The following is a 14,831-nucleotide window of genomic DNA, read 5'->3' on the forward strand; positions in this document are numbered from 1 at the left end:
CTGCCTTCCTGGTATTACATTCTGATGGGGAGAGACAGAAAGTAGCAACATATGCAATAAAATAAGTGTGTGCATTTATATATTGGCACACACATATATGTAGTGTTTTATATGGAATGTGTACTGTGGAAAGAAAGGAAAGATGAAAGATAAGAATGGAGAGATCTTGAGATTATAAATAGGGATGTCAGGAAAGGCTGTCTTCACAAGGTGTTATTTGAGTAAAAATGTGAAAGAGGCTAGGTGCAGTGGCTCATGCCTGTAATCCTAGCACTATGGGAAGCCAAGGCAGGAGGATGGCTCCAGGCCAGGAGTTCGAGACCAGCCTGGGCAACATAGTGAGACCTCATCTCTACAAAAAATGAACAAAAATAGCTGGGCATGGTGGCGCACACCTGTAGTCCTAGCTACTCAGGAAGCTGAGGTGGGAGGATCACTTGAGCCCAGGAGGTCGAAGCTGCGGTGAGCTATGATCACAGCACTGCACTCCACCCTGAGTGATAGAGTGAGACCCTGTATCTGGGGAAAAGGAAAAAAAAAGAGATGAGGTGGGTGCAACATGTGGTTATCTGAGGGAAAAGCATTCCAAGCAAAGAGAATGGTCAGTGCAAAGGCCCTGAGGCTAGAATGTGCTTGGCATATTCAAATTTAGCTAGGAGGCTAGTGTGGCTGGAGTGATGAAAGCAAGGTGTTCAGATTGGCTCCTCCCCCCAGCCCTCTATCCTCCTCCCTCAGGGAGTTCTCCAAGGAGAGAGAGAAAGCGAAAGCTCGCGGGGACTTCCAGAAGCAACGGGAGAAGCAGCAGATGGAGGAGGACCTGCGGGGCTACCTGGACTGGATCACTCAAGCCGAAGAGCTGGACATGGAGGACCCCTCCGCCGATGGCAACCTTGGTTCTATGGCTGAAGAGGGCCGGGAGGGCCATCATAGGCAACTCCAATCTGGCCATTCCCTGCATGCCTTAGATGTGGTCTGCCCTCCTGAGACCCACCCAGGCCTGATCTGCAACAACTCTAGCCCCAGCCCCCAAGTTATGGCTCAAAATGCAGAATCAAGACCAGCCTCAGCTATAAAGACTCCAAATGACACCCCTACCCTAGACATGGCCCTAACCCTGCCCCCAGTATGTCCTCCCTAATTGTCCTTTCTCTCCCTGCAGGGCCACAGCTGGCCGAGCTGACCAATAGGAGACGTGGACGTCTGCGCTGGTTCAGTCATTCTACTCGCTCCACACACTCCACCAGCAGCCATGGTGGGGGTCCAGCCAGGCTGGGGTGGGGGTGGGTAGGCAGAGGTGAAAGCCAAAGGTTGGACCTCGGGGTATTCAGGTCCTGACCACTATCCCCACCTTGCCTACAGCCAGCCTCCCAGCCAGTGACACCGGTTCCATGACAGAGACCCAAGGCGATGAGGATGAGGAGGAGGGGGCTCTGGCCAGCTGTACACGCTGTCTGTGAGGGCCCCCAGCCCTTGACCCAGCCCAGAAGCCAGTCCAAACCCTGACTCTAGTCCTTTCTTTAGCCTCAAGCCTCGACCTCAGTCCTTGACCTCTGACCCCAGCCACTGACACCCCTTCTGCCGTTTATGACACCCACCTCCCATCCCCCTTCTTTTTCAGAAACAAGATCATGAAAACCAGGGTCTGGTGAGTTGGGAAAGTTGTGTGAATCCTTGACTCCATGACTTTGAAACCCCCAACCTCCAAGCCCTCATGACCTTTGGGATCCCCCACCTGAGCCCCCCAGGGCAGGCTTAGGTAGGTGATCTCAGCCTGTGGGCTCCCCTTCCCCCAGCCGCCGCCTCCGCCGAGCCAACCGGGTCCTTCGGGCACGCTGCCGTCGGGCTGTGAAGTCCAATGCCTGCTACTGGGCTGTGCTATTGCTCGTCTTCCTCAACACGCTGACCATCGCCTCTGAGCACCACGGGCAGCCTGTGTGGCTCACCCAGATCCAGGGTATACCCCCAGCCTGCCAGTCGTCTCCCCTAGCTTCCTATTCTTTCTACCCCAGAAGCTTAAATCCAGGACCTCTAGGGCGCCTCAGCCCCCAAGACACTGCCTTCCCCCCTGCTCAAATAAATCCAGAGCCCTTAGCCTGTCCCATCCCACCTTGTAGCTTATACAGGTAGCACTTGCTTTCTCAGCACTTTCTCAGCACCTTTCTTTATGTGTACTGACAATTTCTTCACCACAACCTTATGCAAATTAAATACTAAGGCATAGAACACTGAGCACCAAGGCACTGAGGGTTTAAGCGACTAATCTTGGGACCCAGCTAGTGAGTGGCAGAGCCAGAATTAGAACCCAGGCAGCCTGGCTCCAGAATCCAGGCTCTTATCATCACACTGTCTGGAAAAGTTCTCCACATCTGCAAAATGGAGATGATAGATAGTAGTATCCACTTCATGAGGCAGCGAAGAGGAATAAATGATGTAAAGTGAAAAGTGCTTAGGACATTGTATGCCCCACCATATAGCTAACACTTTATAAGTGTCAGCTCTTACTACTATTCATTATAATCTCAGCCCCAGCCTGAATACTGAGCACATTTCTAACCCATAACCCACAAACCAGCCCCGGTCCCAAAGAAACCCTAGACTCTAACTCTACTTGTGAATTTGGGTCTTCTGGACTCATAGGCGCTGACTCTGGCCCCCACCCCGACTCTGCCCCTCATCCCCATCTCCAAGCCCCTCAGAACTTCACCTACTCTGACCTACAAACTCACCCCAATCCCTAGCCGTAAGCTTTCCCTCAGCCAGCACCTGGTCTGATACCAGCTACCCCGGGTCACCCCATGGTCCCTAGTTACCTCCCCACATGTCACCACGGAAACTGGCCAGCCCGATCATCCCTGCCCCTCTCCCCACAGAGTATGCCAACAAAGTGTTGCTCTGTCTGTTCACGGTGGAGATGCTTCTCAAGTTGTATGGTCTGGGCCCCTCTGCCTATGTCTCTTCCTTCTTCAACCGCTTTGACTGCTTTGTGGTCTGTGGGGGCATCCTAGAGACCACCTTGGTGGAGGTGGGCGCCATGCAGCCCTTGGGCATCTCAGTGCTCCGATGTGTGCGCCTCCTCAGGATCTTTAAGGTCACCAGGTTTGTATTAGGGGAGGGGGAAGACTAGGGCCCCAAACACAGCCTCAGCACCCCCACCCAAGCTCCAATGATAACTTCATCTGCTTCACCATTCACTAAGCAGACATCCATTGAGTGCCTGCTATGTGCCAGGCACCCTACCAAGCCCTAGGGAAACACCAGGAATCAAAGCAGACACAAGTTCCTGTCTTCATCCACTGGGGAGAATGTCTACTCCATTTCCATTGCCTTCCTCAACCTCAACTCCTGCTCTAATGTTTTTCCCCAACCCTGTCTCCGATTTCAATGCCATACTCATTCCCAGCCCAAACCCCATCCCAACCCCCAACGACAATACCATCTCTGATCCCAACCCCCAATCACCAGTCACCTATGAGCCCATTTACAACCCTAACACCCATTCCCAAGCCCAACCCCACCTCCCACCTCATCCCTAACTCCCAGCCCCATCCCTGTCACTAACCACCAACCATAATAGCATCCTCAATCCCCAAAGAGAACTCCCACGTCCCTAACCCTTAACTATCACCCTATCTTCAACTGCAACTCCATTTCCAGCCTCAGCCCCAGTCTCATCCCATCCCCTCCTCTATCCCAGCCCTCAACCACAACTTATCCTTAACTCCATCCCCAACCCCAAACACATCACAACCCCATCCCCAACACCAGGCCCAGTCCCAACCTGAAATCCAATTCTAGCTTCACCAACTTCCATTAAATCTCCATCCTAGGCTGGACGTGGTGGCTCACGCCTGTAATCCCAGCACTTTGGGAGGCTGAGGCGGGTGGATCACGAGGTCAGGAGTTCAAGACCAGCCTGGCCAACATAGTGAAACCCCGTCTCTACTAAAAATACAAAAAAATTAGCCAGGCGTGGTGGCAAGTGACTGTAGTCCCAGCTACTCGGGAGGCTGAGGCAGGAGAATCGCTTGAACCTGGAAGGTGGAGGTTGCAGTGAGCCGAGATTGTGCCACTGCACTCCAGCTTGGGCAACACACAGTGAGACTTCATCAAAAAAAAAAAAAAAAAAAAGAAAAGAAAAAAAACCTCCATCCTAACCTCATCTCCCAGTCTCCCATTACACCCCAACACCAATCTTCCCCTACCTCTTTACTTCTTTTTTTTTTTTTAAGACGGAGTCTCTGCCTATCACCCAGGCTGGAGTGCAGTGCAATCCTGGCTCACTGCAAGCTCCGCCTCCCGGGTTTAAGCGATTCTCCTGCCTCAGCCTCCTGAGTAGCTGGGACTACAGGCACCTGCCACCATGCCCGGCAAATTTTTTTTGCATTTTTAGTAGAGATGGGGTTTTGCCGTGTTAGCCAGGATGGTCTCGATCTCCTGGCCTCATGATCCACACACTTCGGCCTCCCAAAGTGCTGGGATTACAGGCGTGAGCCACCACAGGGCCCAGCCTCCCCCACTTCTTACTCTCATCTCACTCAACTCCAAAATCATTTCTAACCCTGACACCAAAGCCTATTTGAGCCCAACCTGCCGAGGTGCATCTCAAGCTGGAACCCTGCCCTGGCTCCTGATGCTCCAGCCATGTCCAGTAGACATGGCATCGACCCTGCCCCCTCCCATTTCTGCTGCAGACACTGGGCTTCTCTGAGCAATCTGGTGGCATCCCTGCTCAATTCAATGAAATCCATCGCATCCTTGCTGCTTCTCCTCTTCCTCTTCATCATTATCTTCTCCCTGCTTGGCATGCAGCTGTTTGGGGGCAAGTTCAACTTTGACCAGACCCACACCAAGCGAAGCACCTTTGACACATTCCCCCAGGCCCTCCTCACTGTCTTTCAGGTGGGATCTGGAGACCATGGGATGGGTGGGTCGGGGAGACCCTGGAGTTGGAGGGGGTCCAAGAGCTCCACGGTGACTTCCCACCCCCAGATCCTGACAGGCGAGGACTGGAACGTGGTCATGTATGATGGTATCATGGCATATGGTGGTCCCTTCTTCCCAGGAATGCTGGTGTGCATCTATTTCATCATTCTCTTCATCTGTGGCAACTGTATCCTTGGAGCTTTTTGGGGCTGGATGATGGTGGAGTGGGGGTGGGTAGGGGGACCTGGGTGGTCTATAGGCAGGGTGCTTCTCCATCCTTTGCAGCCTAAGCTCATCCCAGACATCCTGTTGAACGTGTTTCTTGCCATTGCTGTGGACAACCTGGCCAGTGGAGATGCAGGCACTGCCAAGGACAAGGGCGGGTGAGATCTGGCTTCACCCCTAACACAGTCTCTCTCTGGGATCCCTGACTGGGAACCCCTCAGACACCCCCACCACCAGAGATGCCTCTAGTCACCCTGATAATCCCCATCTCCAGATACCATCTGCCAGTCCTCATTCATTCAACATGCATCTATTGAGTGCCTACTGTGTGCCAGGTCCCGTTCTAGATGCTGAGGAGACAACAGGGGTCAAGGCAGACAGAGTCCTTGCCTTCATGGAACTAACATTCTAGTTGAGGAAGGCAAGAAAAATATAAACAAATGAATATATATGTTAATAATATGTAATAAAGAGAAATAAAACAGAATGAAAGGATAGCAAGAAATGAAGATTGCTCTTTGGGGTTAAGGTTGGCAAGGAAGGTCTCTGTGAGGAAGTGACATTTCACCAGAGACCTGAAGTGAGGGAGTGAGCCATGCAAATATCTGGGGGAAGAGTATTCAAGGAAGGGGAGTGGCAAGTGCAAAGGTCCTGGGGTGCTAATGTTCTTAGCACTTTTTTTTTTATGCTGAGATGGAGTCTCACTCTTGTCGCCCAGGCTGGAGTGCAGTGGTGCTATCTCAGCTCACTGCAACCTCCGCCACCCAGGTTCAAGCAATTCTCCTGCCTCAACCTCCTGAGTAGCTGGGATTACAGACATACACCACCATGCCCAGCTAAATTTTTTTGTATTTTTAGTAGAGACGGGGTTTCACCATGTTGGCAAGGCTGGTCTTGAACTCCTAACCTCAGGTGATCCACCCGCCTCAGCACTTTCAAAAAATACCAGCAATGCCCGGGTGCAGTGGCTCATGCCTGTAATCCCAGCACTTTGGGAGGCCGAGGAGGGTGGATCACCTGAGGTTAGGAGTTCAAGGCCAGCCTGGCCAACATGGTGAAACCCCATCTCTACTAAAAATACAAAAGAAAATTAGCTGGACAAGCTCGCTTGAACCCAGGAGGTGGAGGTTGCAGTGAGCCAATATCGCACCACTGCCCTCTAGCCTGAGCAATAGAGTGAGACTCCATCTCAAAAAAATAAAAATAAAAACAGTGAGGCTGGAATGGAGTGAGGAAGGAGAAGAGTGGTATGGAGTGAAGGTCAGTGGAGGAAATGGGGGGCCAGATTGAGGGCATTCTGGGCCAGGGTGAGGACTGTAGTTTTTCCTGAATTAAGGAGTCGTGGGAGGGTTGTGGGCAGAGTTGGGATGTCCCAGACAGGGTTTAACAGGCTCCCTCTGGCTGCTTTGAGAACAGACTGTTGGGAGGGACAGTGGGGAAGAGCGGAAGCAAGAAAGTTCTATGGGACCCAAGAAAGGTCTGTTCTGACTGTAGTGATCCCTCTTAGCCCATCTGCAGCAATCACCCCTATTTCCTCGCACAGGGAGAAGAGCAGTGAGAAGGACCTCCCACAGGAGAATGAAGGCCTGGTGAGTTAGATGCCTGGGCACTGTCTGCAACTCCCACTCCCACCACTACCTGTCTATGTGTGCATATCTGGTTTGTTGTTTTTGTTGTTTTATTTTGAGATAGAGTCTCACTCTGTCACCCAGGCTGGAGTGCAGTGGTGCCATCTCGGCTCACTGCAACCTCCGCCTCCTGGGTCCAAGAGATTCTCCTGCCTAAGCCTCCCAAGTAGCTGGGATTTACAGGCATGCACCACCACACTCGGCTAATTTTTGTTATTTTTGAAAGAGACAGGGTTTCACCATGTTGGCCAGGCTGGTCTCGAACTCCTGACCTCAAGTGATCCACCTGCCTCACCCTCCCAAAGTGCTGGGATTACAAGCGTGAGCCACTGCGCCCAGCCATGTGCATGTCTTTAACCTTCATCCTCTGCCTATTCATTCCCCTATTGTTACATTTCTTCCATGCCTCCCCTGTGTCCATTCCCTGTGTCTCCCTCACCATTGATGACTCCCGTCTTCCTATCCTCAGGTGCCTGGTGTGGAGAAAGAGGAAGAGGAGGGTGCAAGGAGGGAAGGAGCAGGCAAGTGGGCAGGGCCAGGTGGAGCAAGTGTGGGACCTTGGGGAAAGAGCTCAGGCAGACAGCTCCTGACCCCTGAGACCCTCCTCTCCAGAGATCAGCCTTTCCCAAGATCATCCTGAAAATAACAGATTTGGTATGTGGTCAGCAACATTTGGGAACATTGAGGTTAAAGAAGAGAAACGCAGCCTGGGCAACATAGCAAGACCGCATCTCTAAAAAAAAATTAATTAGCCAAGCATGATGATGCAAGCCTGTAGTCCCAGTTACTCAGGAGGCTAAGGTAGGAGGATTGCTTGAGCCCAGGAGTTCAAGGTTGCAGTGAGCCATTATGGCACCACTGAAGTCCAGCCTGGGGGAGCAGAGTGAGACCCTATCTCTAAAGAAAAGCAAGAAGAGAAATACGTTTTGTTTACTGCTGAACTTCTCAGAGCCTTTATTATAAAATAGTCTGCATATACAATATTCATTCAACACACATTTACTGAGCTCCTACTGTGTCCCAGGCACTGTTCTAAGTGCTGCAGACATAGCAGCGTACAAAACCGACTAAAATACCTTCCTGGAGGAGCTGACGTTCTAGCAGGGAAATGGGGAGAATTGACCATGTGGCAAACACTGTTCTGGGTGCTTTACATCAACTTGCTCAATTAATTTTTTTTTTTTTTTTTTTGCTTTTCTCTGGTGCCAGACATGGAGGAAGAGGAGGAGGAGGAGGAAGAGGAAGAAGAGGAAGAGGGTACAGGGGGTGTGGAGCTCCTGCAGGAAGTTGTACCCAAGGAGAAAGTGGTACCCATCCCTGAGGGCAGCGCCTTCTTCTGCCTCAGCCAAACCAACCCGTGAGTGCCGGAAGTGGCAGGGGGTGAGGCAGGAGGGGCTAGGGCAGGTGGAGGAGCATGGAGCAGCCAAGGTGGGAGTGGGGGCATGGGTGTTGTGTGAGGGCCAGAGCTGTATCCCTTGGAATCCCTGAACAATTCTGTGGTCCTGAGTTCTGACCATGGCCCACTCCCTCTCCACAGGCTGAGGAAGGGCTGCCACACCCTCATCCACCATCATGTCTTCACCAATCTTATCCTGGTGTTCATCATCCTCAGCAGCGTGTCCCTGGCCGCTGAGGACCCCATCCGAGCCCACTCCTTCCGCAACCATGTGAGCCTTTGGCTGGGAGCTAGGAGCTGAGGGGACACTCCCAGGGGTGTCCTAGTGGGCACAAGCTGGGTCAGGGTGGAGATAAGGAGAAGAGCCCTAGGTGAGCCGAGAGGGGCTCATTAATGGCAGCTGATGCAGTGCCAGTCTTTACAGTATGTGCAACACACGGGGAAGCACCAGGGAGGAGATCAATATTTGACCGAGGAGGAAGCTGTGCTCAGGGAGGTTAAGCAGCCCAAAGGCGCCCATGTAGCTGGGTAGAGGCAGAAGAGTCCAAATTTGAACCCTAATCTTTGTGATGGCCAAGCCTTTTGAGAAGTCACCTAGGATACCCCTCAGCCGTGACTCAGTGGCTCCCCGCTCTTTCTCACACCCCAGATTCTGGGTTACTTCGATTATGCCTTCACCTCCATTTTTACTGTGGAGATTCTACTAAAGGTGACTAATGGGACCCCAGTCCTACCCTCAGTTGCCCTGGCACTCTCCCCACCGGTCCTTGCAGCCCACCTCTCCTGTCCCCATCCCCACCTCCCCCAACCCCCACCATCCCCAGGTCTGAGTCTAGCCTCATGTCCTGTCCCCAGATGACAGTGTTTGGGGCCTTCCTACACCGCGGCTCCTTCTGCCGTAGCTGGTTTAATATGTTGGATCTGCTGGTGGTCAGTGTGTCCCTCATCTCCTTTGGCATCCAGTAAGTGACAGCTCCCCAGCAACCCCATTCCTCTCACAGCCAGGGCCCAGCCAGGGCCAATGCCTGGGGATTGCCCCTTCCCCAGCTCCAGCGCCATCTCGGTGGTGAAGATTCTGCGAGTACTCCGAGTACTGCGGCCCCTCCGAGCCATCAACAGGGCCAAGGGACTCAAGGTAACCCCACCCCACCCAAACCCACAGGACCCAGGCCCTGCCCTGCCCGTGAGGCCAGGATCACTGATCAAACTGACCATTTGCACGGATGCATGACCATACAGCCTGGACCTGACACATAAATACACATCTCTGACCACTAGTCATGTGGCCTGACCCATGTTCCTTCCAAGTGACCATATGTTTCTACCAGTGGCCACATTTCTCAGACCCAGCTCCCTGACAGGTGGCCACAGATCCCCACCCGGCAAACACTTATTCCTGGTGGATGCCCACACGTCTCTAGCCCGTAACACTGCCTCTTGAACACATGTTGCTAACCATACATCCCTGACCCATCACCACATGTCCCCAGCCCAAGTCCCTGAGCTGTATCTATGACCAGAGTCCCTGCCCCATGACCACTGTGGCCTGTAGTGTTCAGTAGCCATATGCTTGGGTGCCCGCAGCATGTGGTGCAGTGTGTATTTGTGGCCATCCGGACCATCGGGAACATCATGATTGTCACCACACTTCTGCAATTTATGTTCGCCTGCATCGGGGTGCAGCTCTTCAAGGTGGGGCAAACACTGGAGGGAATGCCAGGCAGGGGTCCGGGAGGGAGCGTGATGAAGGGTGAACCTACTTGACAGACATCCTCCCTACAGGGGAAATTCTACACCTGCACGGACGAGGCCAAACACACCCCTCAAGAATGCAAGTGAGTGCCCAAGACTCTGCCCTCCATGGAGCTCAGGACCCCTTCCAAAGACTTTAGAGGCCCTAGATCTCACCAAGGCCCAAAGATAATAGTCCCAGAATTGTCCCAAGGACTGCAGAGGCCCCCAGATCTCACCAAGTCTTCAGAGGTCCTCCTGATAGCTCCCCCAAATCCCTCTCCACATTCCCCAAGTGACCTACATTCCACTCCAGACCCCTTAGCAATCACCACCCCCACCCTGAGCCCCCAGCTTCCATCTTGAGACTCCTGTAGAGGGTAGTAGTTAAAAGCCTGGGCTGTGAAGTCAGACATTACTGGTTCAAATCCACTTCATGAGACTTAGTTACAATTCTTAAACTTACTCAGTTCCATTTCACTCAACTGAAAACGGGGCTAAACAGTGCCTATCTCACAAGGCTGTTGTGAAGAGTAAATGAGCTACTACATGGAAAATGTACTTTGTACCATGTAAAGTTGCTACACAGAAAACCTAGCTTGGGCCGGGTGCTGTGGCTCATGCCTGTAATCCCAGCACTTTGGGAGGCCAAGGCAGGCAGATCACCTGAGGTTTGGAGTTCGACACCAGCCTAGCCAGCATGGTGAAACCCCGTCTCTACTAAAAATACAAAAATTAGCTGGGCTTGGTGTTGTGCGCCTGTAATCCCAGCTACTCGGGAAGATGAGGAGGGAGAATCGCTTGAACCCGGGAGGCAGAGGTTGCAGTGAGCCGAGATCATGCCACTGCACTCCAGCCCAGGGCAGAGTCTTTTTTGAGACTCTGTCTCAAAAAAAAAAAAAAAAAAAAAAAAAAAGAAGAAGAAAAGAAAAGAAAAGAAAAAGAAAATCTAGCTCGGTGCCTGGCATATAGTTAGTGCTAATAAACGTTGGCTATTATTCATTTTACTTTTTCCTGGTGGGCGATGATGAGGATGATAATGGTGATGATGAAATGATGCCAACTATGTGCCAGACACTAGTCTCATTTATTGACTTGTGACATTTATTAATCCTTGTAACAAGCCAGGAAATCAATTCTGTTATTATCTTTATTTCTTAGAATGGGGAAACAGAAGCACAGAAACGGTAAATGTGCAAGGTCACCCAGCCAGGACATGGAGGGACAGGATTTGAACCCAGACCATATTGCTCCACCACTATGTCCTGTTGCCTCCATGCTGGAGACCCCAGACCCTTTCCCCAGTTCCTCACCCCTCCTCACCTATCTAACCTGTTTGCAACAACCACAGGGGCTCCTTCCTGGTGTACCCGGATGGAGACGTGTCACGGCCCCTGGTCCGGGAGCGGCTCTGGGTCAACAGTGATTTCAACTTTGACAATGTCCTTTCAGCCATGATGGCCCTGTTCACTGTTTCCACCTTTGAAGGCTGGCCTGCGTGAGGGACAGGGCCCTGGGGTTATCAGGGGATAAGGCAGGGGTCTCTGCAGGATTGGGTTGGGATCTCCTGGGAATGGGTGGGAGTGTACCTTGGGGATGTGACGAAGGTCTTTTGAGACTGGATAGGGTTTTCTGGAGAGTGGTGGGTGTATCAGAGGACTGTAGAGGTGGGGTTCCCAGAAGCTGGGTGGGGGTTCTTTGGGGACTTGAGTGAGGGGTCTCCAGGAATTGGACAGGGGTCTCTAAGGGACTAGGTAGCTAGATAGAAGCCTAGAAAGGATTGGAGATGGTTTGGAGGGACAGAGTGGAGGTCTGAGGGGACTGGGATTGGTCTCTGAAGAGATGAAGCAGGGATTCAGGGATTTCTAGAAAGCTGTGCAGGTCTTTGGGATACTCATTGTGGGGCTCTGTGGGAAGATGGAGTGGGGATTCAAGTTGATGGGACAGGGATAAATTTACAGATCGTTGGGGGCTTGTGTGGAAGTTCTGGGGAGGTGCATGGGGGTCTCCAGGTGGTTGGAGAAGGGGATTTGAAGGTCTGTGGAAACTTAGGGGATTTCTGGGTCTTTGAGGTTCTCAATGGAGATTCTCTGGAGGACTCTATGGGGGTTTCTGAGGGCATGAGACAGAGGATTTGGACTCTTTGAGGGCCTGGCAGGGGTCTCTTAGAGTATGTATGGAGGTCCCAGGTGGTTAGGTCAGGAGATTTAGGGGTCTTTGGGGTGCCAGGCAGGAAACTCTGGGGTGTCTGTGATAAGTAGACTGGGGGCAGGTCTGAGGGGGCTGGGATATCCCGTCACCTGCCCCCACCTCTACCCCCCTCTGGCTCCCACAGGCTGCTATACAAGGCCATCGATGCATATGCAGAGGACCACGGCCCCATCTATAATTACCGTGTGGAGATCTCAGTGTTCTTCATTGTCTACATCATCATCATTGCATTCTTCATGATGAACATCTTCGTGGGCTTCGTCATCATCACTTTCCGTGCCCAGGGCGAGCAGGAGTACCAAAACTGTGAGCTGGACAAGAACCAGGTGACCTCTGACCCCTGACCCCCTATGGATGGTCACCAACCCTTCCCTCCTTGCCTCAGGACCCCACTGCTCATTCATGCCCTGCCCTGGTATGCAGCGTCAATGTGTGGAATATGCCCTCAAGGCCCAGCCACTCCGCCGTTACATCCCCAAGAACCCGCATCAGTATCGTGTGTGGGCCACTGTGAACTCTGCTGCCTTCGAGTACCTGATGTTCCTGCTCATCCTGCTCAACACAGTTGCCTTAGCCATGCAGGTCTGAGATCCCTGCCTGACCCCCGCCAGACTCCTGACCCTATTATCTCTACATAATCCCTTGGGAACCGTTAGGAACACTTAGGCTGCAAATAACAAACCCCCTGCCAACTAACAGCAACTTAAGCTATAAATACTTTTGCCACATTTCTTCAAGTCTATGGCCAGTACTTGTGAGTTGCATCCTGATTTCGGAGATGTAAGAATGTGAAAAAAAAAGTAGCCAGTGGCCATTGTAAGTTGCCATTTATTATAAAATGCACCCCAATTTCAGAGATTCTAAAATGTAAAAAGATGTGCATCCTGGAGTCAATGAACTGTGGTAATTACCTCATGAATTGAGAAGCGCAGAGGTAGGCTGTTTGTTCATTGTTCATCCGGGACCCATGCTCTATCTTTCTGCTTCACCATTCTTAGCAAGTTGGCATTCATTCTCATGATTGTTGTTTCATGGTCACAGCTCCAGGCATCAAAACCACACTCAAGGCAGGGAGAGTTGCACCTGGGGCTTCTCCTTATTTGATCCTTTCATCGGAAAGCAAAATTTGTTTTACAGAAGCTGCTAACCAACAACAGATTTATGTTGATGTCTCATTAGTCAACCTGGCCTTGCCTAGCTACAAGAAAAGCTAGAAATCAAGAAATAAACTTTCCAGTATCCATAATGGGAGGCAGACAGTGCAAGGGGTTTGACCAATACACAGTGTGATCAAGTCCCCAGACTCGCCTCAGCCCAGGCCAGGGAATATTTGGTTGGGTGTGGGGGCATCTCTGCCTCAGGGTCCGTCTCAACCTGATTTTCTCCTGCAGCACTATGAGCAGACTGCTCCCTTCAACTATGCCATGGACATCCTCAACATGGTCTTCACTGGCCTCTTCACTATTGAGATGGTGCTCAAAATCATCGCCTTCAAGCCCAAGGTGGCCCCCCCTGCTCTAGCCCCACCCACCAGTGGATGAATTCCCTGGGAGTGGAGCTCATTGCAGAGCTCTGGGGTTGGGGATGCGGGCAGCAACCAGGGAGTGTGAGTCTAGAGAGTGAGAGGGACTCAGGTGCAGGCCTATCGTGTGATCCAAGCCAAGCCCTGCCCCGCTCCGGCGCCCCCTACTACTACTGGCCCCCTACCCTGACTTGCGAGCTTTGAGAAGACAGGGTACTGCTTTTTTCCTGCTTGCAGCATTACTTCACTGACGCCTGGAACACGTTTGACGCTCTTATTGTGGTGGGCAGCGTAGTGGATATTGCCGTCACTGAAGTCAATGTGAGAACTGGCCTTTCCACTAATCCACTCTCGCCCTATACACCTTCCCTCACCTCTGTCCTGGGGCTCCCTTTCACGTGGGTAGGTGGCTCCCACGCACATCCTCCCTACTCCTGGAGACTCAGTGCTTCTCATTCTAGCCCTGTCTCTTCTGAGTCCCTGTTGGGTTCAGCCAAAGTCCCCCTCTACCAGCTTTCTCATTCCATTTTGTAACTTATCTACTGGCTCCACCATCTCCTGAAATGCCTCTCCTGTTATTTCTGTTATCTCTTTCATTGCCTCTACATCCCCCATCCATTGGCTCCGTCATGTCCACTGACTCCTGCTTTGGCTCCATCTTTTCTGATGACTTCATTGGCTTCATTTCTCCACCAACTTCATCGTCTCTGACACTGGCTCTTTCATGGCTCTGTCATCATCACTGACTATATCATTGGCTCCATCACCTCCATTGGGTACTACATGGTTCTGTCACTTCAACTGACAACGCTGCTGGTTCCCTGTCTCCATCACTGGCTTCTCCATTGGCTCCTCCATCGGTTCTCTCATCTCCATCATCTCTATGACACCACTGGTTCCATCATTTCCTCTATTGGCTCCAACGTCTCTGATCCGTCACCTCCTTTACTCTCTCCTCTCCCTTCCATTCCCATTACTCACTTTTCCACAACCATCCTAATCCACTACCACATAAACTTTCCCATTGTCCCCTGTATAATGACCCCACCATCACCCCCTATATCTGCTCCATCATTTCTCGCCTTGTTCATTTGGGCCTATGATGTCATCATCTCCCGTATCACCTTTTTCTTGGCCATATCTCCCTCCAGAATGGTGGCCACCTTGGTGAGGTAGCCCACCCTAATAACAGGGA

At 51.8% G+C, this 14,831-nt stretch overlaps 1 protein-coding gene across 3 annotated transcripts in view; it reads left to right on the forward strand.

Moving 5' to 3' along the window:
• The window catches only part of CACNA1F (calcium voltage-gated channel subunit alpha1 F), a 28,514-nt gene that overhangs the window by 5,539 nt on the left and 8,144 nt on the right, over positions 1-14,831 (forward strand). For 2 of the 3 annotated variants that reach the window (XM_030806565.1, XM_030806563.1), the window contains exons 9-32: positions 736-926; positions 1,160-1,252; positions 1,360-1,453; positions 1,619-1,645; positions 1,794-1,954; positions 2,871-3,096; positions 4,692-4,899; positions 4,990-5,110; positions 5,225-5,306; positions 6,692-6,737; positions 7,246-7,297; positions 7,986-8,133; positions 8,314-8,443; positions 8,822-8,881; positions 9,028-9,134; positions 9,220-9,307; positions 9,757-9,864; positions 9,955-10,007; positions 11,255-11,401; positions 12,239-12,440; positions 12,538-12,696; positions 13,506-13,616; positions 13,874-13,957; positions 14,788-14,808. In XM_030806565.1, the coding sequence (XP_030662425.1) occupies positions 736-926; positions 1,160-1,252; positions 1,360-1,453; positions 1,619-1,645; positions 1,794-1,954; positions 2,871-3,096; positions 4,692-4,899; positions 4,990-5,110; positions 5,225-5,306; positions 6,692-6,737; positions 7,246-7,297; positions 7,986-8,133; positions 8,314-8,443; positions 8,822-8,881; positions 9,028-9,134; positions 9,220-9,307; positions 9,757-9,864; positions 9,955-10,007; positions 11,255-11,401; positions 12,239-12,440; positions 12,538-12,696; positions 13,506-13,616; positions 13,874-13,957; positions 14,788-14,808 (2,719 nt within the window). The remainder of the gene's footprint in view (positions 1-735; positions 927-1,159; positions 1,253-1,359; positions 1,454-1,618; positions 1,646-1,793; positions 1,955-2,870; positions 3,097-4,691; positions 4,900-4,989; positions 5,111-5,224; positions 5,307-6,691; positions 6,738-7,245; positions 7,298-7,985; positions 8,134-8,313; positions 8,444-8,821; positions 8,882-9,027; positions 9,135-9,219; positions 9,308-9,756; positions 9,865-9,954; positions 10,008-11,254; positions 11,402-12,238; positions 12,441-12,537; positions 12,697-13,505; positions 13,617-13,873; positions 13,958-14,787; positions 14,809-14,831) is intronic. The other variant, XM_030806564.1, reaches the window with a different exon arrangement.

The sequence above is a fragment of the Nomascus leucogenys genome, chromosome X (genome assembly GCF_006542625.1).
Source record: "Nomascus leucogenys isolate Asia chromosome X, Asia_NLE_v1, whole genome shotgun sequence".
In the NCBI taxonomy this organism is placed as follows: Eukaryota; Metazoa; Chordata; class Mammalia; order Primates; family Hylobatidae; genus Nomascus; species Nomascus leucogenys.